Raw genomic sequence first — 25880 nt, forward strand, 5'->3', positions numbered from 1 at the left:
CTTCCCAATGAGATATGTCTTCCTCCTTTTATGGATAGAGAAACAGAAACATGTTCATGAACATGCAACAGGGTGGTGTTCAGCAGTAAGAATAAAATGCAAGATTTTGCACTATCAAGTCAGAACTGTGACCACTGGGTCCTGCTGCTGGTTACGGCCATAGTGCCACCCAGAGTTAGAGGAGAGGAGCCCTGGGGCCACTAACAGGCCTTACTGGCCCTGCCCAGCCCCACCTTGGGCCTCCCCACACCCCTGCCCATGGCCCAGGACCCCATTTCCAGTTCAGCCTGGGCTCATCAGTCCCTGCCCCAGTGGCACCACAGGAGTGCTGGTCTCCAGCCAGGCTTCCTGGATGGACCCCTTAAATGTATGTTGTAGCTTGTCTCCAGCTGTCTCGCCGGTCTCATCCCCTTTTGCTCCTGGATGGGATGGCCCCTGGCCAGGGTTCATCACCTGCCATGTTGGGGGCTGTTGATGGACCCCATTATCAGTGCCCAGTTCTGCACCTGGGCTCAGCCCCTGCAGGATGGTGCCCAGACTGCCCTAATGAGAGACTGGACAAAGATCCCACAGAAAGTCCTAGAAATGCCCAACTGTCCCTTTATCCTGATACAGAAATAAAATAATAAGTAAAAAACTCCCCAAATCTTGCTTCTCAGGCAACCAGATGGAGTACATCCAACTTCTCATCCGTGTAGAGGAGGAAAATAACCCTGCTTTGTAGAGACCCCAGAATGTATAATGAAAAGGGCAAAACAGGAAATATTATGGAGGAGATAGCTAGTCCAAATACTAGAGCATTACTTGGATTTCCTGCTCTGGGCTTACAAAACACAATTTCGGATTTGAGTAGAAAATATTTTGAGCAGCAACAACTGTGTGAGAGAAGGTGCATACAGGCATGAGGGAGAAAGGCAGCACGTGCTGAGACTAGGACTGGCACCGCCAGCCACTGCTGCTGCTTCCATCTGTACTGTGATAAAGAACCAGCAGTCTATGGAACATGCAGTGTCTATGATGCAAGGAAACAACCTCATGTCTTCCACAGACAGCATCCAGCCTTTAGAAACTATATAATGCCCCAAAATTTCAGACCTCTGCCACCAATGAGTGACTCGCCTTCTTTTGCACATCATTTGTTCCAGAGGTCAGCAGTGAACTGTGGTGACCCGTGGAGATAAAATGCAGGGGAGGGAAGGTGTCAGGAGCCACTGCATCAACAGGTGATGAGAAAATGAGTACCATAGTAATTTCAGACCCTTCACAGAAGTGCAGCTGCATGGTATCTATCCCAGCTTATCTAAAATAAAATTAGTACCAGTAGCTCCTAAGAGCATGCCATTAACACAGATCTTTTGCCGATTCCTAACTCGAGCAGACAGAGAAATGCGCAAGCCAGCAACTTACACAGATGTCCATAAATACTAAAACAATTGTCAGAAGTTACAATGGCTTAATTTTTCCTTGCCTTCCTCCTGCTTACAGTGAAGAGTTGAAATACAATTGCTTTGATAAAGGAGTTTAGAAGAGGAAATTTTAAGCTTACTTCAACTTGACACACTGCATTAAAAATACACCAATGTTTCTATTGAAGTCCACAGGGTCCCCTCTACAAATATTCTACTACAGTTCTCCCTAATGTGGTGAAGAGAGATCCTTTTATTTACAGGAAAAGGCGAGGAAAACCCCCTAGCTTTATTTATATTGAGGATTCAATTTATAACTGACTCCATGCATGTAATGGTCTGGATGCTGTCTGTGCAGTGAAAGATGTATGTACACGTTTAATTCTGTGTCTGTTCTTAGCCTCACTGAACTCAAGAGAGATCCACTTAAGCACGCTCCTTAAATCTCTGCATTGGTGGAGAACTAACTCACTGCCTGTGCTCCCTGTCCAGGGCCCTTTATGGTTCCAGAGAGTTGGTTTAATGACAGTGAACACCCCAGGAAGATGTAGGTATAAAACCTCAATACTTTTAGATAAGAGGAGAAAACCAGAAAACTGCAAAGATAAACTCTGTTTTTATGACATAGAAAATAATGAAGAAATAGATTTAATGAAAACACAGTCATTCTGGGTTAACGCCCCAACTTTCTGTAATCTGTATTAGTGAATTATAATACCGTGATTGATATGGACAGCTAGTTACCAAAAACATCGTTGTAGTTTACTCTGTAGTCCCATACCTGGCAGAGTATGAGCTACCAGATGAAAGAGGAGATGATGTTTCTGAACAAAAATCGCTGTGACTGAGCAGCAAATAACAGCAGATTTCTCTGAGGACTTTGAATGGTGAGCCATCTCAGGGTGTTGCTGACCAAGGCTCCTACACCTTGGCCAGGTTTTGAACTGGCACACAAAATACTAGCTTATTTTTAATACCCCATAACACTGGCAGGGTTTAGTTTGTTGCACTCTACAGAGATACTATTGAAGCAAAGTCACCAAGGACATTAATTTTACTAGTAAGAAATCCTAAATGTTTTTAATAAAACTGAAGAAAGCCTCAAGCAAAACCCTCATACTGTCTATCTCTCTTCAAAAAACTCAAGGTAAGTTTATGACTCTAGGTGCTTCTTCTCTATAGAAACTAACCCCCAGCTTTTGCTCCTTGAAACTAAACTAACAACAGAAGAATATTTTATAGTACTTGGATATTGGAAGGCAGTATTACTATTAGAAAAAGTAAGAATGTATGGAAAATGTACAGGTAAGCTAAGTCAACATCCTTAATTCTCCACATCTACCTTTGCCTTCCCACTTGGCATGTTCTTTGCATTTTTCTTGCTTTTTTCTTTTAGTGTAGAAGATATTAATAAAAGCAAGATCACTTGTTTATTAAGAGGACACAAGAACCCTACAAAAGGGAAAAAACATATCAAGTTTGGATTTAACTCAATAGTTCAGGGTTGATTTGCACTATCTGGGGTGCCTGTCCCAAACTTCTCTGTTAGCATTGATGATGAGTTCAGGTTTATGATCTATTGCCCTGTATAGGCAGATTTTTCTATCTGTTCTCTCTCTCTCCCTGTTAGGCAAAGTGTATTTTTTTTCTGAATTCTGATTAAAGAGGAATCAAGGAGGCAATTTTAGCAATAAAGGTTATACAGCTGTCTGACTGCTGCAGAGAGCAGGCAAACAATGTGAGCAGGAACGAGATGTCCCCCTCTGTGCCCAAGTTTCTTTACAGATCTCATGGCAAAGAGTCAGTCACCTTCCCCCTCAGGGCACGTAGGACCCAGGACCTACATCTGAGCACACCTCAGTCAGTGGCTTGAACTCCTTAGGAAAGGAGGAGCGGGAGAATCCTCGCTGTCAAAGTAGATACCTCTCTCTTTTTTCTGCTGTGTAAGCCTTCTGCCTCATGCTAATGAAAATGTTTCAACTCTCCAGTGGTGTGGGACAAGCTGCAGATGTGTTAGTGGTACACAAATTAATGAATGGTCCAAGGAAGGAAACCCAGCCACACTTAGTTATCTTTTCACCCAATGAAACATAACAGTCTGAAGGGAAATAGACTGTCATGGCCACATAAATTTGGCTTAAAAGGGAATCCTTCAACCCTTTCACCAGTGAAACTCATTATCAGACATTATTACTGAAGCCAAAAGGTTGGAGGAATACAGAAAAGGATGAGCTGTTTATTCAGGAAATGCAAGTACTTAGTCGTATTACGAAGCATCTTAAAACCAGAATATAAGTCTTCCTGCTTCAGGTTATTGCCTAACCTTAAAATAATAGGAGAATAAAAGAAAATGTTATTCCTGCACAAGCTGTTCTTTCTTACTTCCCTGTGTGTTTTCTCAAAGCGTATGTTTCTGGCTGCTACCTGAAATACTGCACTGGAATAGGGAGAGCATTAGTGAGATCAGAAGTAGCAATTAACTTTTTATGTTCTTTAATCTGGAGAAGACAGACTAGAGTCTGCAAATCTTGTTGCTTATTTTTCCATATTACTCATGAGAAGTCAAAGAATGAGCCAGGCAGGCTCAGACTAGCATATTACAAAGTGCGTATTATAGAGAGTATATAATAGAAAGCTGTGTAAAATATTTTAATCAGACTTTATAAGTAATTTCAACTTTGATTATTATAATGACACTAAGCATTGAACTTTAAAGGCTGTGCTGATTAAATTGATATAGGAAGTCCAGCATAATTTATCAGCACTATTCTGTACAAATGACTCAACTACTGCCTACTGTCAGCCTTTTAACATTCCTAAAACCCAAACCACAAGAGGTCTGTTATTAATGAAATATGGTAATGGCTAAACTTATTTAAAAAAAAAAAATCAGATAGACAGGCTGTGCAGAATGCACACTGGAGGTTTCTTCCTCCCTAGAGATAGAGTTTCATTTGTTACATACTTAATCTTAGTCCTTTCATGGTTTAAGGAAATAGGATATTTGTATGCAAGTTTATCAGTGGATTCTTTGCTACTTTTACACTGTATTTAAAAAAAGTTGCACCTGTATCTGAGGAAAGTCCCGAAAATGATTGCTGAGGTCTTCTGCCCAGCCCTGGAGGAATATAATCATACACCCATGTTCAAGTTATAATGTTGCCAGACCAACTCACAATTTCTACTAAAGCACATCTTGGTTCAGGATGCTATGGAGGGCTAGCAAAGAATTGGTATGCATTAAAACCTTATAGAAAATGAGTTGTTCAACTGGCCAGTTGGGATTTGTTTGGTTTCTGCATTTATCCTTGGCTTCCAAAAATGGATTTTTGAGTCTTGCAGGTGACTGTGAAAGGTTGAGCGCAGACTTGCTGAAGTGTCAATGTTGATGTGAGTTGTGGCAGCTCCCATGGGTCTGAACCTTAGTGTGGACTCGTCACAGAGGATGGGCCAGTCAACGCAGCTGTAACTGAGCACCTGGGTTGGATTGCCCAAGGCAGCTGGTGTGTCTTACCCACACCAGCCCACAACGCTGTCTGTGCTCAGACTCACCTCTAGCCTCTTTGGACACATGTTTCTGCACTGGTGAGAGGAGTGTGCCCCAACTTTTGACAGCAAGCCACATATGCCCACTTAATTAAAAAAAAAAACACCAAAACACACTAAAACTTTGATCAATTATTCTTATGTAGTCACCACAGACAATATCCACAGAAGCCATGCAAGGGACCAGGGCTGTCAGCAGCAAACTGCATCCTTGCATCACCCTGCAACCCAAGGCAGGGAATTAGTTATGTAAGGAGGAAGCGGGCACACCACAAAGGATGGTACAGTACAGATAATTACTGAAATAGTAAACAACATGATCACACGTATCCGATCTGTCCAGGCACAGCTGTTTCACAGTTGGGAAATGCACCTCTGCAAGGTGAAAATCTCCCACAAACCTGTGTTTCTGCCAAAAGCATTTGTCCTGTCTGTTTTAAGTAGCTTAATATATCTCCTGACAGAAGAAGACCTTGCTCAGCACAAGAAAGCAATGAAATGAAAAACAGCAACAGCACTTTAAAAAGCTCTTCTAAGGCAGAGGACTAGGATGACAGTAGTCAGAGCTGACTGCAGACATCCGAAAGAGAGCAGACCCACAGGAGGTCCAGGAACAGTGCACTAGGCTCAAGTCCGCATTATTTCTTCAGCGATGCCTTCCTGGCAGATTCACTGCCACAGATTGACCAGGAACACTCTCTGCACCTTCAGCAAAGAGTGTGGTTTTTCTTTTCCTATCCTGCTGTTTGGAGATTTGGGGCTTTAAACCTCCAGCCCAGCTGCAGAGCAGCCCGGAAACTCCTGTGCCCATTTGCAAGCCATGGACACTTTAAACTTCCAGAGTTTTACAGTCAAAGTATGAACCTCACAGTAAAACCAGAGAAAAAGAAAGCAATCAAGGAAATTAATTCCTGGCTATTTTGCAACATCCGTTCCATATGTCCAGGAATATATAAGACTAATTGCATTTTCACTGACGTCAGCCTAATCAACGATCAGTTTACTAAGCTTAATGTGTTCTCTTCTGGCTCACTAGGAGATACATATTAACCTTCAACAGCACTTCTAAACACATTTTACTTGATTAATGTAATACCTCCTCTCCTTTCCATAAATACATTCATGATTTTTGTATAAAAACCAAATGTAATTATAGCATACTGAACTCTTAATGGGTTTCTTTCCTTTAACAAGCATTTATGTAAACTTTGCTCCTCTTACAACCAACCATCTGTTTTTTCACTGGAGGGAGACAACTGTTCCTTGTGATGCCAGAGAATTTATTATCCAATTGAAGGCCTTACTAAGAAAAAAAGGACATTTTACAAAGGTTTGCTTTTTCTGAATTGATAACTCTGTTGATTAGAAGAGACAATTGTGTCATTATCCTGGGCAACTGATGCAGATTATCAGCTATCATTGCAATAATTCATATACTCTGTGAAAATTCCAGTGTGGTATTTTGGGATATAAGAAAAATTGCATGTGTAAGGGGATTAGAGCTTAAAGACGTTTTCAGAAATCCTTCTGTTGTGTTACTGACTAATAAACAGTTCAGTAAACGCATGGACTGTCCAAAAGATGCTTACAAGAAATCTTATCCCTCTGATGACTTGAAAAGTTTTTAAAAAAAACCATTAACAAACACACTGATGTATGACAGAGACTGGGGAGGACTGACAAAATGCTGTTTCTGCTACTCTCTGCAACACAGCAAACACACAAACCTGGCTATTTTCACTTGGAACAGAAAGCACAGGTAACCTGGGATACGGTGTACCTATGTATCCATCTTTTTTCCAGATAATCATTCTGGCCTCTTCATGGATTGATTCTGTCACCCAGAGGTGAGTGATTAGGGTCTTTGTAAGCTGTTTTATTGATTATGCAATCTAAATTTCTCCCATATGGTACTTTATTTTGTAATTGAACTGAAGAGGGTCTGAAGCATGAATTGGAAAAAGGAGGTGGGATAAAGTCCTGCACTGAAGAAACCAACCTGGGTTTGTGCATGGTGGGGAGGAGCTCTTTAAGGAGTACTCCAGAAGCCATTCTTGAAGCAATGGAACAATTATGTTGTTTAACACTGTCTCTCTAGATAAGTTACAATCAGAATGTGGTTATTGAGAAGATCCTTCAGGTAAGATATATTTTGTTCATGCTAATGATCAGTGCTGGTCTTCATTCTTTGCTCTATCATGTCTAAAATGCATACATATGTTTTCAGTTTCTTAAGAAAATACTATGCAGGCCCTAAGCAGATATTTGTGTGCAGGATCAGTCATTTATTTCCCGCTGGTCTTGAAGAAGATAATGAAATGGATGTGATCCACTCCAAGAGCAAATACCCTAAACCTCCTCTGATTGCAGTCTCTGTTGGATATTCAACATGTACATCAATCATACAGGGAAGCCTTTGAAAGTAGGATTCATATTTTTCTTAATTCATGATGAATTCCAAGTTTTCTCTCCACTTTCCTCAAGAGCAAGCATGTGCCCAGGGAGTCTCCAATGAGTTACTTGGGAATGTTACTAGTTTTTTTCAAGATCTCAGCTTTCATTTTATGAAAGGAAGTACAGACAATAAAAAAAATAATGATAATTTTATAGACATGGCACTTGGGACATAAATATTTAGTCAGTGCAGCCATTCCCACTACAAGAATTGGGAATCTCAAGTAATTTCAGATTATATCATGACCCCTTCACCTGCCAGTGGAGAAATGTCACCTGCTGCTGCCACTACGTCTCCTACCAGGGGATGTGAGTTAGCCATGTCATTGGCACCACACAGCTCTTCCCCCTGAATACACTGCCCAGGTCTGGGCCATGGAGGGGCAATCACCTGGTGAACCCACAGTGACCCCCATTCTGCAAGACTTCTTTCCCAGTGCCACCAGTATTGGATTGTTAGTGGAGGTGGTAAAAACAGCATTGCCTGCAGGATTACCTGACCCAACGTCCCAGCTATATGACACTGGCATGACACGGGAAGTGACATCCCTAGCTGATATGAAGGAGCAGAGCCTTCAGTGAGCTGGCTGGTATACTATGACCATTCATATGGAGATAATGCTGGAGATCCTTTATACTTAGCCCATTTCATTCCATATAAAGGCAAAGAAAGCTAATTTTTTTAAGCAAAACACAGGGCCTCATACTTGCATTCATGCAAATTCCCACAACCTGGCGCTGGATAACAAAGTTTCCAACTCCCTGTAACATCAGGCTTTCTAATGGTGCACTTTGCCCCTTTTCACAATGTCAGATCTTTTTCAGTTTACAAAATCTCCTGATTCTCACAGGTTCATTTTCCCCGAAAGGACGTTTCCACCCTGTTCAAGAGATCCCTGCTTACAACTCCTTGCTGATGTGAGCACTCTCAGACAGTGTAAAGGTTGCAGTAGTGAGGACTGAGCAGCTTGGAAGGACACCAGTATAGGTATATTTTGTTTATACGAGTAGCCAGTGCTGATCTCAACTCCCTGCCAAGTAAGCCAAGATTTCAGTAATCTTCTAACTGGTATTTAAGCACATTGCCATACATACTGTTTTGCACGGGACTTGAAAAAGACAGGGAAATAAGTGTGGCCCAGTTGCAAAATATATACCTTGATTCTCTTTTTGACATCAGGTCAAGTGCACTCTACTGATCTCAGCAGGGTGTTCAACCTGTCAATCAATGAGGCCATAGCAAGCAGCGCTTTTCTTTTGCTTTACAATATAAAGAGGCCACTTTTTCACCCATTAGGACTCAATCCTTTTATTAAAAAACGACTGGGATGCAGGCAGAAATTATGCACGCTTTCAACTATATATCCAGAAAAATCCAGAACTGAAATGTCACGAACTAGCAATTCACTCTGAGCTTTCCACAAATAGCAGCTCGAACGCTGAAGCCACAGGGGCTAAAAACTTCGGCTCGCTCTATTTACCTTCTTACCGCACGACCTTCCGAGGGAGCCGCACAACTTCATAACCCGCCGTTATAAAAGCTTCTCAGCCTGCCATTAGTTCTTAATTTCCGCCCCTCTCTGCCGGGGCCCCGGGGGGTGGCGAGGGAGGGGGGGCTGGGCCGCGGACAGCTCCGCCGGGGCTGGACAGCTCCCGACGCGCCTCCGGGGCCGCCAGCGGCTACCGGGGCTACCGGGGCTACCGGGGCTACCGGGGCTACGGGGGCTCCCGGCGCTCCCGGGGGACGGCGGGGAGCAGCAGCCCGTGGCCAGGGCACTGCTGCAGCGAGGCCGGTATCAGGCGGTGCTGGCCACACCGAGCTCAAAAATGAGAGCTCCTGCTTTTAATGTGGGGGTATTTTGGGGTTTTTTTTTGGCGGGGGGGGGGGGGTGTGTTTGGGTTTTTTTGCCTGAATTGATGCCTTAAAGTTTCATCTTCTCCCCTCCCAAGTCAATGGGAAATAATTCTCGTTGTCCCAGATGGTGCCGGTGGAGCCTCGGGGTGTGCATAAACCCCACTGCCATGTGCCGGGAGAGTGGAAAATCCTTCCGTGACACTGTCAGCACATCTGACGTTGTTGCTTCTCTGTATTTTAGATAAAGAAAGTGGAGTCCATTTACTCAGGAAGAAGACGTGCTGTGTTTATAAATGCTGTTACAGATGGGGATGTTATTCTGACTCACCGGTACCGACTGGGTCACTTGGAACTGACAAAAATGCTGGCTTTCCCCTGGACTCTGGCACGTGGGGGAGATCAGAACTAAAACTGGCTCATTTCAGCAGTGTCATTGCCTTGAACAGCATGCTGATACAACTGTCTGGAACAAAACTAAGCTGCTGGAAGTGACTTCCTTATTTTCCTTAATTTTTTTTTTTTTTTCAAAATGTGACACTTGTAAGACTTTTCTGCCCCCAAATGTCTCTGCGTTATTACTTGCAACCTCTGATTTCATGTTATAATACAGAAAAGTGTGAAGTCCATGCCAGTGGGATAAAAGATCAATAACCAGCTGAACCAAACTGGTCCTCAGGTTTTGAAATAAATATTAGCACCCAGACAGTCATATTGCTGCCATTGTAATCTTAAGCATAATGTTTGTATTCAGCACTGCAGCACCCCCTCTTAAGCTTTTCTCCCCAAGGCAGCACATTAGTTCCTGAAGAGCAGGCTGTTCCGCAACCCGATTAGATATTCTTTTCAGGAAATTTCCTCTGGCTGCTCCACCCATTACAAGTTACTTTTTACGTTGAAGTACCTCAGTGCTCTGTGATAGTATGTATATTTTATTATGTATACTATATTGTAGCATCATGCAATGCTGTATTAGGTTATATTATTCTAGATGCAGTACCTATGGCTCTACCAGGAAGAAACTACTGAAACACAATAGCTGTAGAAACATTAGCATTCTGAGATCCATTATGTTCTAAAATAGAGCAAAGTTAAATATTTATTTCCCAGCTATTGATACTTTATGAGACCATTGTAAGTGTCCTCAGCTACTGGGCGTGTGTTGGAAATGCACACAGCGTTCCTCCCCCTTACCTACACGGAAAGTGCTCTCATCATGCAGCCCTCATGACTCCCTGTGCCCTCAGCTCCCCACTCTCTCCACTCTTTGTAGGATCCCAAACATCCAATTAAAACATTAAAACTAAAGAGCTACAACATCATTCCAGAGAAATGCACTATTTTTTCCACATTTACTCAGATATGAAACTCTGCCTCCTGAAATTATACTAACTCAAAACCAGTTCAACATGTGAAAATGTTATTTTAAAAGCCTGCCAAAACTTTTAAGCTACTATTCTTCCCTCTTTCAGAAGCCTCTACTACTGAATCATTGTATTCATAGTCATAGAACTAATAAAACTTACACTTCACAGGTAGCAAGATATGAAGAAGCAACAGGAAAACTATTCATTCTCTAGGGGCATGTTTTTCCTTCAAATAATTTCCTGTAAAGCATAATGGCAAACAGTTTACAGAATACATGTTGGTGTGGAGAAAAATCAAAGGGGTTTTTGTTTGAACTTTATTTGTGGTAATGCTCATAGCTTACATGTGGTGAGCTATGCAACCACCCAAACTGCATGCAGAGAAAAAATTTGCCACCAGGACAATATCTGTTTTTACGTAAACCATCAATAGCACATGGCAACAAATCATAATTGTTCTTCTGAGATAAAACAGTATTTCTGTATATGACTTCGTAAACCAGACCTTTCAACCAGGGTAGCTGTTTACTCAATAAGCTACCCCTCCCTTAGTTATTGCTCCCTAACTTTATAAGCTAGCAAAAGGTTTAGCGTTTATTATCAACATGCATCTAAATTTCTATTCTTAATAGTTAACCTTAAAAATCTAAATATTTGCAATAGAGGAGAAAGCACAGAAAGAAATGTGCACCTTGACATGTTATGACGTATTGTCAGTTTGAAGTTATTCAGAAATCTGCCCTGAAAAATTTATGAAAGCAAAAGAAGTACAAAGAGGTGTAAATCAGGAAATACCCACGAGTTAGAAAAGAAAATTTGAAAACAGATTTTTCAGAAAAATACTATGTGGAATTGGGGCACTGGTATTTAAATGTTAGTAACACAATAGGTAATGAAGTCTAAAAAGCTGTCAGGCTTTTCTTTGTAGCTAAGGCCAGCTGATGCACTTACTTCCCTCTTCCTCAAATATCTTTAGGTCCACTGAACAGCTAAAATACCTGTATCTCTGTCTTTGTGGAGCCAATGTGAAAAGGCTTCATTCAGCTGAAGGCAAAAAGAAATAAGCATCCTGGAAGAAATGTTCTAAAGCTTTCAGGTCATATGAAAACTTACTGAAACTTCATTGCAGCCAGGCAAAGAGGGGCATCTTTTTCAATACTGTCAGTATTCTAGATACCGCAGACTGTGGATATTGCATTTAACTATATTTTATTAAACCAGAAGCAAGAAACAGTTCAACTAATGCACCATTTTCTCAGAGGTGAAATATGTATTTTATAGGATCCAGAGAATTTTATATGATTTCTAGGACATAAATGTCAACCTAGCCTTTTTATTACGCTGATTGAATTTATTTAATGAGCTGTCCTACAATGGAGGCCAGCCCTGCATTTTTCACTTGCTTCTGAAGGGAATTTCAGCAGTTAGCAAATAAGCCTGGGTCTAATCTGCTTCCGTCTGCAGTCATTTGAAAAATGATGCTTGGCAAACAGTTCTGCGTGGCCTTGGCATCAGATGGAGACTGATTTCTCACACCAAGGGACGGGGAAGACTGAGCAGGCTGAGAAGTGCATCTACATAACCCAAAGTGACGAACCAGCTCTTTTTATTCTTGTGACATGTTTGCAAACCCTGTGACTATGGCAGGGCCGGCTCTGGGAAAGCTGCTTTTCCTGCATTGCTACCCAAGGGATTGAGGAAAGATTGGCAAAGACAGAAGAGGAACTGAGGGCTTAATGCGCCTCCTCCTCACCGTCTTTCCCCTGGCTGAATAACCGGGTGTTGAACAATGTCTGGGTCTGATGATAACCCATTAAAGCTGTGCCTCGAGGGTCAATTCCTCACTCGCTCCTATAACCCTGATGGAGGAAAAAAGTCTTTCTAGTACCTGAAAGCAGCTGCCTGGAAGCTTTCAGCTCTCTGCCAGGCAGCCCAAGATACTACTGACAAACAATTATCTGACAAACAAGGAACAGCAGTGATGAGAACACCCGACTTCTTCACGAGGCAGCGACCAGAGGTGATAAACCAAGATTTTTCTGCGCAATGTGATCAGGGTCCGGGCAGCCTCTCTGGAGCTAATGCACCAGCGGGGCCTCGGTGCTGCAGTCAACCGCGGCCTGAGAAACACCGCTGCGAAGTTTGGGGGAAAACCCCTCACTCCAGGGATCTTCGCTCATCACCTTTTCATTTGCCGAACGGCTTTTTGCTTGAGACCCCGCTGAGCCTGCCCGTGCTCTGCATCCCCTGCCCCCGCTCCCCCGGCCCCTAAACACACACATGCTTCATTTCCCGATTTAGGCAGAGTCTAAACGCCTCACCGGGGGGGTAACCCGTGCGTTAGCAGCGGGGAAGCGCCGGAGCTCGCCGAGCATTACGCTGCTAATAATAACATGACTCCTCGGAGGGTTATCTCCAAAAAAACGCCTGAGCTGCGAGAGGCAGCCTTAGCTGCTGCTACGGGCATCCCCCTCCGCGGAGCAGCAGCTGAGGCTGCCCCTGCAGCCGGCGCCGAGCGACCGGGCCGGGGGGACACCCGCGGGGGGGACGTAGGGGACACACACACACGGGGACAGCCGGGGAGCGCTTACCAGGTACCAGATGCCGAGGATGATGGTGCCGGTGCGGACATGGCAGCAGAGGCAGCAGCTGTTGGAGTAGAAGCGCGCCCAGGGCGAGCTCAGCATCTCCGCAGCTCCTCCGGGCTCCGCGCCGCTCCGCGCCTCTGGCCGCGCCGCGCCGCTCCGCGGAGGCGGGACCGGGGCCGGGGCCGGGGCCGGGGCCGCCCCTCCCGGCGGGCGGGACCGAGATCGGAGGGACCCAGCCCAGGCGGCGGCGGGCGGGGATGAAGTCCCCGCCGGCTCCGCGGGTGGGGGCCGCCCCTCTGCAGACCGCGGTGCTGCCTTCAAGCCCCTCCGCGCCCGTGCGGGCACCGGCACCAAGCAACCAACTTAAAAACCCCAGGGCACTGGCGCAGTCACGCCAAAGCACGGAAGGATTTTAAAATACTAAGTTGAGGGAATTCTGTGGGCTGACAGCCTGGCCTGCGTGTCCCCAGCGTGTCGCGGATGGTGGAAAAGTGCCATTCTGCTGGTGGTCCTACCCCCCCCTTCTCAGGCAGGGCTGCCCCTGGAATTAGTGGGATAAGAGCGAAGCCGTGACGGTGCTTCCTTAGCAAAGCTTGTAGCTCGTTGTGGGAAAATAACGGAAGACTGGCGAGGAGGATTGTAAGCACGCTCAAGTGACTTGCAGCTGAGCTGTCAAAAACCACATATAGCCTACTAATTGTTGTTTGGTCTTGTGTGTTGGACGAGTAGAACATCTGTGTTTAGATAACATAGGCCTGTGATAGACTTAGAGGCACCCTATCGAACATGCTTGAGATTCCTGCCCTGCTGCAGGAAAGATCAAAGCACAGTGGTAAATTATGCCTGTGCGAATCCCTGAAATACAGGCAAACCCAGCAGGTTCAGTAATCCTCTAGCACGGACCGAGCTCCACGGTGTCTGCGTCCCCGCTTGTGTGCCTCTGCCTGGGTGCTGCTTTGGGGATCCCCCGGTTGGCAAGGTAACGAAAATAAATTTACTCTTGGCATTTCATCCGTGGTTTTGTGGTTGCTCCTGCATCCTGCCTGTGCTGGCTCACACACTTGTCGAGCAATTCTCGACTGGCAAACCAGTAGAAATAAAACTCCGTTTCACTATAAAGATAATATTGGAGGAGATCATGGAATGCTTTGGATTTGCCCCAAATTCCGAAGCCATGAGCGTTTATTTTCTTTCACAGTGTCCTCCTAATCCACTCCCAAAGCTGCTGCTACTAAGGAGGCTGGAATTGCCTTGTGTAACTGATACACAAGTTAACATTAACCTCATTGTTACTACCTGTAGTTAATGCCCTAATGGTGGTGGGGGAAGCAGCATTAGGAGGAAGGACTCAAATCTGCGTATTCAAGCACTGATGCACATAGAAGCTAAACTTCCTACCAAGCAGCTGACTTTTTCATATTTTATTATTTGAGACTTGTATCATTCTCCAGAGGAAATAACGAAGAAAATTCTACCCGGAATTCTGTATGCCTAGCCTGACCCTAAGAATAATTTATTTACTGCCATCTACCTTGGCTTCCTACCAAATCCCACATTTTATCATCAAAACGTAGCACTAAAAAGTACTCAAACGTTTCCCTGTATGGTTGCTTTGGGGCTCTTCTTTATTTCATACATACATCTGCACAGAATGGGAACTCCAAGATAAAAGCTAACTTGGCATGGAGGAACATTTCTAACTATGCCATATCCCTACTTGTAAAGCCACTATAGTAAATTCAATTAAAAATACTTTAAGTATGACCTTTATATAACCTCTGTTCTTAGCTTGTCCTTATAAAACTTTCAGGGGGGTTGGGGATTTTTTTGTGCATAAAGAGAAAAACCACTTGGCACTGCATTTATAATTTTGACTAGATTATACGCATAAGCCAAATATTGTATTTTCAAGATTCATATTAAAAAATAACACTAAAATTCTAGTAAAATGGAACATACATATTGATTAAACAAATATTTGAGTGACCAAAGGAAAATCCCAAACAATGTGATCTGGACTATCTCACTGGTAACCTTGAGAGACCTTGTCCTTTAATACCAGAAAGTAAGCAAGCGATAGAGCAAACCCTTGTACGTACACCTTGTAAGTGTACGTGGAAGGTAAAAGCATCTGCTTCATGAAGGTTATCTGACCAAGGACCTGCCCTTTTCAAAGCAAAGGGGATAACAAGTAAAGGGGGGATGTGATAAACAAGGACACACAGATGTAAACCTGGTAGACAAGGGACAATAGAGACAATGCTAAAGACCAAAACTCTCCGGTTACTGATTGATGGGCCATTGAAGAGCTCCAGGCGCAGCTTTGGAGAGGGCCACCTGGACTTTGTAACTGATAAAGCGGCAAACAAGAGGAACATGAGGATTTGGGTTATTTGAGGGGGACTTTGCAAAACTTAGGAAGGAATGATTAGGGGAAGGGGATCGGGAAGGAGCAAAGTGGGGATCAGGCACAAAGGGGTGTAAAAGGGGTTGGTCGTGTGTAATGTACGCTTGTCTGACTGAGCCTTGTGCCCGATCACCCTCTCTTCTTATAAAACCTTTCTTAACTGTCTCTCTGTGTACTCTCACTCTCCACACAGCACGTGCGGAGGCTGCAAGGAGTAAGTGCCAGCTACTGGGGGGATCGGTGTGAGTGAGGGGAGCGAGGGGCTCGGTGCCGGAGGCTGGAGCAGGATCATGGGTCACAGCCTGTGTGCCTGGGGCTGGCTGCTGGGGGGGTGAGAGTCTGTACCTGTCCCAAACCGTCTGTGTGTGTGTGTGTGTGTGTGTGTGTGTGTGTTATTGGCTTGCAAATGTCACGCTGGACCAGCTGGTCTGTATTTAGGTCTTCTGCAAGTCCTACAAGTAGGAGTCACAGCTGAAGGCAGCACCTTGTCTGTGGCCATTTGCGTAACCGTCCCCGTCAGTGTCCTGTGCCTACAAATGGGAAAGCAGCAGCCACATCCATCAGCCTGGGATGGGCATAACAAGCTGGGCTCCAGGAGCCGGGCAAGAGGAACCCCAGGCCCTGGAGCTGCTGGAGGCAGTAGCTGCTTCTAACATGCCCCAGCACAGCTCTCATCTCTGTAAGGAGAAATTAACAGCATGTCTTCTTTTGCTTTCCCATCAATGGCTTTAATCTGGATATCTGCAGAAGAAAAAGGAAGGAAGAATGAGAAGGTGAACATTAATTACTTCAGAGCAGTTTCCTGTATAATTATTAATTTCCCTTCAAAAAGCCTGATGGGAAAGATCAGGAAATATCAGGCTTCATATCATACTCCTGATTTATAGCCAACTGTGTTGGGTCTGCGTGGCAAGGTTTTGGTAGCGGGGGGGCTACAGGGGTGGCTTCTGTGAGAAGCTGCTGGAAGCTTCCCCTATGTCCAATAGAGCCAATGCCAGACGGCTCCAAGACAGACCCACTGCTGGCCAAGGCTGAGCCCATCAGCAACAGTGGTAGTGCCTCTGGGATAACAGATTGAAGAAGGGGGAAAAAAAGTTGCTGTGGCACAGAAATTGCAGCAGAAGAGAGGAGTGAGAACATGTGAGAGAAACAACCCTGCAGACCCCAAGGTCAGTGAAGAAGGAGGGTGTGGGGGGTTGACCCTGGCTGAATGCCAGGTGCCCACCAAAGCCATCCTATCACTCCCCCTCCTCAGCTGGACAGGGGAGAGAAAATACAACAAAGAGCTTGTGGGTCAAGATAAGGACAGGAGAGATCACTCACCAATTACCGTTATGGGCAAAACAGACTCAACTTGGGGAAAATTAACTCAATTTATTACAAATCAACCAGAGTAGGGTAATGAGAAATAAAACAAAATCTCAGAACACCTTCCCTCCACCCCTCCCTTCTTCCTGGGCACAGCTTCATTCCCGGATTCTCTACCAACCCCGCCAGAGGCACAGGGGGACGGGGAATGGGGTTTACGGTCAGTTCATCATACATTATTTTCTGACCCTTCATCCTCCTCAGGGGGAGGACTCATCACACTCTTCCCCTGCTCCAGCGTGGGGTCCCTCCCACAGGAGACAGTCCTCCACAAACTTCTCCAACGTGGGTCCTTCCCACGGGCTGCAGTTCTTCACAAACTGCTCCAGCATGGGTCCTTTCCACGGTGTGCAGTCCTTCAGGAGCACATTGCTCCAGCGTGGGTCCCCCGCGGGGCCACAAGTCCTGCCAGAAAACCTGCTCCGTGGGCTCCTCTCTCCACAGATGCGCAGGTCCTGCCAGGAGCCTGCTCCAGCGCGGGGTTCCCACGGGGTCACAGCCTCCTTCGGGAAACCCACCTGCTCCGGCGTGGGGTCCTCCACGGGCTGCAGGTGGATATCTGCTCCACTGTGGACCTCCATGGACTGCAGGGGGACAGCCTGCCTCACCATGGTCTTCACCACGGGCTGCAGGGGAATCTCTGCTCCGACGCCTGGAGCACCTCCTCCCCCTCCTTCACTGACCTTGGTGTCTGCAGGGTTGTTTCTCTTACATGTTCTCACTCCTCTCTCCGGCTGCCGAATCTGTGTGCCCCACAACTTTTTTCTTCCTTTCTTAAAAATGTTATCACAGAGGCGTTACCACTATTGCTGACTGGCTCGGCCTTGGCCGGCAGTGGGTCCATCTTAGAGCCGGCTGGTATTGGCTCTCTCTTGAACACAGGGGAAGCTTCCAGCAGCTTCTTACAGAAGCCACCCCTGTAACCCCCCCGCTACCAAAACCTTGCCACACAAAGCCAATACAGAGGGGAAGGAGGTGCTCCAGTTGCCAGAGCAGAGTTTCCCTTGCAGCCCGTGGTGAAGACCATGGTGAGGCAGGCTGTCCCCCTGCAGTCCATGGAGGTCCACGGTGGAGCAGATATCCACCTGCAGCTCATGGAGGACCCCACGCCGGAGTAGGTGGGTGCCCAAAGGAGGCTGTGACCCCGCGGGAAGCCCGTGCTGGAGCAGGATCCTGGCAGGACCTGTGGATCTATGGAGAGAGGAGCCCACGGAGCAGGTTTTCTGGCAGGACTTGTGACCCTGCGGGGGACCCACACTGGAGCAGTCTGTGCCTGAAGGACTGCAGCCCATGGAAGGGACCCACATTGGAGAAGTTTGTGGAGGACTGTCTCCCGTGAGAGGGACCCCCACGCTGGAGCAGGAAGAGTGTGAAGAGTCCTCCCCTGAGGAGGAAGGAGTGGCAGAAACAATGTGTGATGAACTGACCCCAACTCCCATTCCCCGCCCCCCTGTGCCGCTGGCAGGGAACAAGGTAGAGAAAATTGGGAATGAAGTTGAGTCTGGGGAGAAGGGAGGGGTGGGGGAAAAGTATTTTAAGATTTGGTTTTATTTCTCATTGACTGGTAATAAATTAGATTAATTTTCCTGAGTTGGGTCTGTTTTGCCTGTGATGGTAATTGGTGAATGGTCTCTCCCTGTCCTTATATTGACCCATGAGCCTTTTGTTATATTTTCTCTCTCCTGTCCAGCTGAGGAGGGGGAGTGATAGAGCGGCTTTGGTGGGCACCTGGCACCCACCAGGGTCAACCCACCACACTGACTCTAGAAGTCCAGAGAAGTATATATCACAGGCAGAGTTTAGAGAAATAATGAGGTCCTATCTGCTCCTTTCTATTTTTATTTCTGTGGCATACTACGTACTTTGCAGATAGAAGACCTAGTCCCTGCCTTGCAGCAATTACAGCCTTCAGCTTTCATCAGCAACAGACTGCACAGGCACAAGCACTGCTGTGGACTTGTGTGGAGCCTCACCGGCTCTGGGGAGACCCACCGACTGATGCCATCTCACTCCCCTCGCTACCAGCTGTGGAGGCAAAGACATAGCCGCAAACTGAATTAAAACAAAAAGATGCAAGGCTCAGTAAAAGCAGGGGTGGTCACAACACAGATTACAGCATGAGGTCTCTGGGCTCCAATGCACACCAATCCTTTTTTCTTGCAGGCAAATGGATTTTGAGAAGTCAAGCGTGCAGCTTTCTCTGCAAAACCTCATGCAGAGGAGAATTTGCTTTCCTGCTTCTGCTCTGAGTGAGCTCTTTGGAAGGATGGCTGGCTGGTGGGACATTGGCACCCGGAGGCAGTTACTGTCGGAGGCGGTTGCTGGCACCATGTTGGTCTCCTTCCAGGCCTGACCACCAACACACACAGCCCCCCACTGCTGTGAGTCCCTCTGCTAACAGTGATGCCGAACGGCCTTCAGCAGCCACCACTTAGCAGAAGGAAACCCACTTACTGCTACTGTTATGCAAACATTTAATGGCCTTAGAAGTATGCTGTCGAGTGTGTATCAAGAGAGAAATTCAACAGAAATTAAGCGCTCGCAAGTATACAAAACTCAGCATTTACTAATTTGTTTCAGAGCCTGAGTATTGCCACAGTTACAGACCCATAACAACAACTCAGTAGTTCAAGTCTCTGTGCCATTCACTTTGCCTTATAAAACAAGAAACGACAAACACTTCTTACAGAGATGGCTGTGAATCCACCATATCTGATCTTACACCCAGAATGGTGGAAGATCATTTAAGATACACCGGGTACAACTTCTGAACTGGATGACACCTGAGTTTTGTCAAGGTTCCTAGAGGTACAAGAGACACTCCGGATTATCATCTTTATGCATCAAACCTTGAACAGGACTAGTATCGCTGCCTTGCTCAGAAAATGATATAAACTCAAGTGAATCAACAGCCTACTCACAAGCACTTGTTTTAGTTGTGCTGAAAAAAGAGATAAACTTTTCAGTGGGATCCATGACCCATGGTTAGAGATTTTTTCCAAGGGAACACTTGATTCTGAAATTAAACACTGCGCAAGGGTCAAAACCTGACACACCCTTGCTCAGACACAGGTTGGCATGTAGGCTGTAGGATGTATCCAGAAGAGAAATGCAGACTCATGGCTCCCACCTGCCCCTCCTTACCACAGCAGAGCTGCAAGTCGCTAAACTAATTTTCTACAGCCACTCATTCCACGCAGCGCACCCCGAGAGCCACGCTAGCCAGCTGGGAAGGACCCAGCCCAGCTTCGGTTCATTGCCAATTCTTCTCTGTGCTGCAAGCTGTTAAAAAACACCAGTATATTTCGTGTCCTGCTTCTGCTCTGTACTCCCCCATGTGTCCCTCGTGATCTTACTCCAGGGGACAACTTCTCCCTCCTGCCAGAGGATGCTCGGATCCATTTGGCATTTTCTTGTGCTTTCTAGTGCTCTCTAAAATTGGTTACTAGTACTCCTCTTCCCAGCCTTTTTAGTACCTATCTGAGTAAGATTGCTTGAAAAGGACAGGTGGCTTGGAAGCTGCCTATCATTCTCACCTTCTGTCTGTACTTGCAGTCCACAGACATGGTGGAGCATAGGTCAGTTTGCCTTGAATAATTCGATTACACTGTTGCCCAGCATTGCCTACAGCACATACACCAAAGAGCAGCTCAAGGGAACCACATCTTCTGCTTGTAGGATTAGCCACGTGCTCCAGAGTGAGTGAAGAAGTTAATTGTTTTGTATTTGGCCAGGTTAAGACAAGATGAGAAAAGGGTTAAACATTGTCCAGAAACCAAGGTCTGGGTATTGTCCTTGGGCACAGGGCAGTAACAACATTGGGAAATTGACTGTGATTGTAGTAAAGAGCCATTTTAAGAGTCCAAGTTGTTGTTCGGCTTGCTTCAGAGCCTGTGTTTCAGGATGGCTGCAAATGATTCAAGTATTCAGGCCTACAGAAATATTTAATGAAACAAAGTTTAAAAAACACCCGTGCTTTCTAAAAAAAGTAACCCTCCAATAAATGTCTGACACCATCTCTCTGCCACATAGACTGGCCAACGTGCAATAAAATAGGACTGCTGCCACCATTCAAAATGGGTTCAAGAGCTCGTTCATTCTCTTGGTTCATGTAAAAAAGATCAGAGTGAGAACAGTATTTTTCTCCAGCATGTTACAACTCAGAAAACATCTTAGAAGCCTATGAGAGCCATCGCAGTGACACAGCTTGGTGTGCAACCACTTGCATAAAGCAAGCTAAATTCTCATGTTTCAGTACCAAACAATGGACAACAAATGATTTTCTTTTTTTTTTTCCTTTCTTTTTAAGTTCTCTTTTGACCTTTAAAAAATTGTTGAGAGAAATGCCTGGACCTTTTTAGCTCGCTTCTGGGATATTTTGTCATAATTTGCCTCTAATCTCTTAGACAACTGATATACTTACACATTCTCTTTCATGATGGTAAACTGCATTTGCAACTCTATCTCCCTTGGGCCATGGCTTCATAATTCTGTTTTAAAGTTGCTGATTTAAAAAACCATATCATTAAAATATTTTGATACGTTGCCCGTGTAAATCAGAAAAGCCAAGAGCTCAAATGTTCTCCAAGAAAAACTTGCCTTACTGCCTCCTTCCTTTTGCCCTTTTCTGACTTGAAAGCCTCTCAGTTTTGCTGTGAAGATATAGGACTCACAAAAAGGCTGGTGAGCTCTGGAGTACAGTGAGATCCAGCTCTTTCTTTTTCCTTCTGGCCTTTCCATTCATGCTAGCCTCGCAGATTAATTTTAACATTTTGGATGAGAAGAAACCATCTGTGCTACATTCACTAGAAACCTCAAAAATAGGTTAGGCGATTATCTAATTATTTGCCTGGCAGAAGATTTGCAATTTGGTGACATGTACTGGAAGTCTATCTTTAGTGTCAGATACAATATGCTATCCATGGGTGCAGTCTCCTCAGAGGCATATCTGCTCCAGCCATAGAGCACCTCCTTCCACAAGTATGTGCCCCATCATGTCCCCAGCAATGTCTCCTTCCATATGTCTCTTCCCTTTCTCCTCAGGTGGCTCTTTTGTGTCCCCTCCCTTTCTCCTCTCCTTGCCCCTGCTGTTCTTTCCTAAGCCCACTTGCACATGGTTGCCACAGGCTCCCCTCACTGAAGTTTTGTTGTGCAGAAGATACTTACACTGGAGTTAGTGCCATCTGCCACTGGCTGTGACCAGCACAGGGCTCAGCATCCTCCCACACAGGGCACCTCTGCAGCCCCCAGCTACGATAAACCTGCAATTTATGCCAAATACGTTCCACCCCTAGAACTAGATGATGGGGTCTGCGCTATTACAAATTGAACATATGCTTACCACAGAGTCCATCCCTCCTCCCTGCTGACCAGGCTACAGGGGTTAACACCCTAACAGACTGAAGAGGTATCTGTTACAAACTTCACCTCTTGCCCCTGCAAAATACAAACCCAAGGATATAATGTCTAAGTCATTTACTATATTTTAGAAAACAAGCAAGTCATTCATATGGTATGAGCAACAATTAAAACTACTACTGAAGGTACCAACAGGCTCATGAATCCTATAGCAGTAGGGCTTCATCCAGACCTGAAGAGAGCAGTAAACAGTGTTCACTTAATGCAGTATGGGAATTTCCTTCTTTGGGGAGTAAAATTATACATCACACAGATTTGATCTCTTGCTCCAATTCCTCCAGCAGCTGAGTTCTGACCTTTTCCCTGTACAAGTCTTTGCCTCATGGTGCCAGATCTCCAAAGGACCTTCCGCCCCACTCTGCCATGGCCTCTCCCTTGGCTTTCTGGAAGATCTGTAAGTCAAAGCCTGTAGAGTGAGAGAATGGAGAGTTTTCAGCCTTTCTTGACACTTTTTTCAAGGTCAACCACGCTACGGGATTTTCTGTATTATTCTTGGCCATGCTGCTAATGGAGTTGTTCCTCCTGTGAGCTCCCCCAGTCTGATACATATAGATCCCACTTTGACCAACAGGCTGCCCCAGCAGCTCATCAGGTGATAGCCCAGGGGGGTTTGTAACCGTGTCTAGCTGTCAGGGCTTTTGGGCCATGGCATTAGTGTTCACCCCTGTTTCAGGGTCCCTTACCTGTAAGGGGTCCTCTGGCAGTCAAAGCAACTGCAACTCCTTCCCAGCCCCTTCACTGGGGCATCTCATTTGTGGGATTGGTAGAGTTGGACCATTCCTCCACATATCCCTCCATCAGCAGACCCCGAAGCCCTCCTCCCTTGCGCAGGGCAGTATTTAGAAGGGGCATAGGCCCCAGACTCCCCCGAGCTCTGCTCTTTTGAGCCACTGCCCATTAGCCGACCATCAGCCCAACTCCCCCATGCTACAAAGGGGTCTTGGTCCCTCCAGAGCCACACCAGGAGCATACGGCAAGCCCCGGGCCCCCCATGGCAGCAGAACACACTGATCTCCTGGGGTTTCACAGCAGCACCAGAGGTTTGGGGTTGGTGCGTAACTGCCTCCTTTGGCCGCTCCTTCCTTCTTATGCATGTTCCTCAGCCTCGCGTGGGTCACCTGGTCAACTCACTGGGTAGTTTCTAATAAAAGCACACAGGGGTACCAGGGAAAGCAATGCCCAAGGGTTTCCCCCGGAACAACTACTTAAAACAAAAATAAGGGGTACTAATTAGCCAGCCAGCCACGACACAAGAGTGTCTCTAGATAGCAGGTCCTGCAGTCACTAACCTCCAGAAACCCTGGCTGTGGCTCACAATGAAGGTTTTCTCCCTTGGGGTTAGACAGGAACAATCACAAGTCTCAGCTGCTGCCTAGTGACATTGCTAAAGTAGATGTCACAGCGGGTCTGAAAATTTCAAGTGTCCTGTAGCTCTGTTTGGCCCTGGTGTTCATCATGGGGAAACACATACATGTTCTCCTTCTTAAACACCCAAACACAGAAGGTATAGACCAAAGAAATTAATGCAGCAGAAGTGAACCTTACCGCTTGTGGTACACAAGAACTATTCTGTTACAGAAGCAGGTTGGACTGATCTAGGTATCGATTAAAAGGCACAAGTTTACTAATTTTGAGCATTTGGGTTACTCACGACAGTCATTTTTGGTTAGTAATAATTTGGAAGTTCAGTGGAAATTTTAAAAGTGCTAATGCAAGTTTGAAGATAACTGATGTTAGTAAAAATGCTTACAAGATGAATAAATGAAAGTAAAGTATATAAAGTCAAACAGAGTCTGAAAAGTACATCTAACAATAAGAGTATGTTGTGTTAAAAGCATGTTTATTCTTTGCAACTTTCTACCCTGCAGCGTTTCTATACCACTAACCAGTACCTTAGCAATAAAGAACATCAATTCTCTCTCCTTTTGCCTTGGGAAGTCCGTGAATTTCTGTAATAACTTTAGTTCTCCCAGCTGAACAGAGCCAGTGAACCTCATGCCCCACTTACATCCAGGGGGGTGGAAGAGCTTTGGCTTTTCCCCTCCGCTGGCTCAGTGTGCCTGAAGATACTGAGAAGTAGAGACAGCACCACTAATCTTGGCAGCTTGGTTCCAACCCTTATCAACCAAATTTGTAAGAACAGGTGTCTTGTATCCAACTCAAACTCATCCTCTCTTCCTCCGTAAGGCTAATGAGCCCTTTAGCACCTTGTGTCCTAGTAACTTCTACTCTACAATGAAGTCTTCTCCAAGTCTTTTTGATAAATTGATTCTCTACTTACCAGACACTGCCTCCAGCCCTTTAAGTACGCTTACTGCTTCTCTCGCTAGCGTGGGTAATCTAGCCAGTTTTGTAAAAACCTTTAAAACTGCAGTCATCAGACATGACAGTATTTATTTAATCGATGAACACAGTATTGGGATTGTATCCCCTGTTCCTCTTCACTACTCAGATTCAAACTTCCCAGAATTTACACTTGACCTTTCACCACAGCAACCCAGTGGAAGGTCATGCTCGGAGGTTTTTTGCTCTTTTGGCCTGAACGCTTATGCCGGACGCAGTATTAAACGGACTGGTACAGATGGGTACATTTTATCGATAGTCTGTAGCCAATTATAGAACATGAAATACAGCATACGAGGATGGGATGGAGCTGTTGGATAAAGAGGTTGCTGTGTTGCCAGCAGTGTCTTACTTCTTGCCAGATCGCTTGAGCAAAGGAAATCTTGGTGACAGTTTTTAATGCTGTATTGAATTTGCGGTCAGGGAGGTCACAGGTCTCTGATTGATAGGAGAGGCAGACCTTCTAAGAAAAGCTAATATACATCAAATAGTATTTGCTTCCTTTTAGTTCCATTAGTTAGATTAGTTAATGTTTAATTTATGGATTCATTTGAGTATGGCTCAACACTGGGAATGTTGCCAGATTTTATTCCCTTTTTCATTATGCAATTATGGGTTTTCCCCTTTTTTTTAAAAGCTCACTGTTTTTTTTAAATGTAGAAGAATGTAGATATTCCTCCCCCCCCTCCAGTTTTGCTCATCAAGCATGTTTTGTTTACATATTTGTTTGGATTTTTTTTTTTTTTACTTATATCTAGTAGAAGTCATGATCATTTTGTCTTTTATTAACAATCTCAATCTAGTGATAAATCATTGTCTTCTATCCTATTGAGAACCAACGCTGTTTTTTAAGTACAGTCAAGAGGAATTAAAACAACACATCTTCCATAATTGTAATTTATTACTACCTGTAAGTTACAGAGCAAACACTTCCCAGCTTCATCTTTTTAGATGCTAGTCAGGTTTCAAGCAGTAACTCACCACTTTACTTGGGAGCCTTCTTAGTTATTCCCCTGGTCCATTTTGTTCCTTAGCACATTAAGCATTAAAAACCTGAGCTTTGAGTTATCACCAAATTTAAAGCCACTGAATAGCATCACCATCAATACTTTGAGTATCTGTGGAATTATT

At 45.1% G+C, this 25880-nt stretch overlaps 1 protein-coding gene and 1 long non-coding RNA gene across 4 annotated transcripts in view; both read right to left on the reverse strand.

Moving 5' to 3' along the window:
- Positions 1-13409, reverse strand: part of LAPTM4B (lysosomal protein transmembrane 4 beta) — a 62898-nt gene extending 49489 nt beyond the window's left edge. The window contains exon 1 of the mRNA XM_030012839.2: positions 13217-13409. Coding sequence (XP_029868699.1) covers positions 13217-13312 — 96 coding nt within the window. The 5' untranslated portion in view covers positions 13313-13409. The remainder of the gene's footprint in view (positions 1-13216) is intronic.
- A 1411-nt stretch (positions 13410-14820) lies between these two features.
- On the reverse strand, positions 14821-24831 carry LOC115340815. Of its 3 annotated transcripts, XR_003923193.1 has the most exons (4): positions 24688-24831; positions 22703-22812; positions 22330-22424; positions 14821-16361 (listed from the first exon to the last, which is right to left on the reverse strand). It is a non-coding gene; the product is annotated as an uncharacterized LOC115340815 (long non-coding RNA). The 3 variants fall into 3 exon arrangements; XR_003923192.1 differs by lacking the exon at positions 22330-22424 and having other exon boundaries at positions 24688-24824; XR_003923191.2 differs by lacking the exons at positions 14821-16361; positions 22330-22424 and having other exon boundaries at positions 22601-22812.
- Positions 24832-25880: the final 1049 nt, after the last annotated feature.

Source organism: Aquila chrysaetos, chromosome 4 (assembly GCF_900496995.4).
Source record: "Aquila chrysaetos chrysaetos chromosome 4, bAquChr1.4, whole genome shotgun sequence".
Taxonomy (NCBI): domain Eukaryota; kingdom Metazoa; phylum Chordata; class Aves; order Accipitriformes; family Accipitridae; genus Aquila; species Aquila chrysaetos.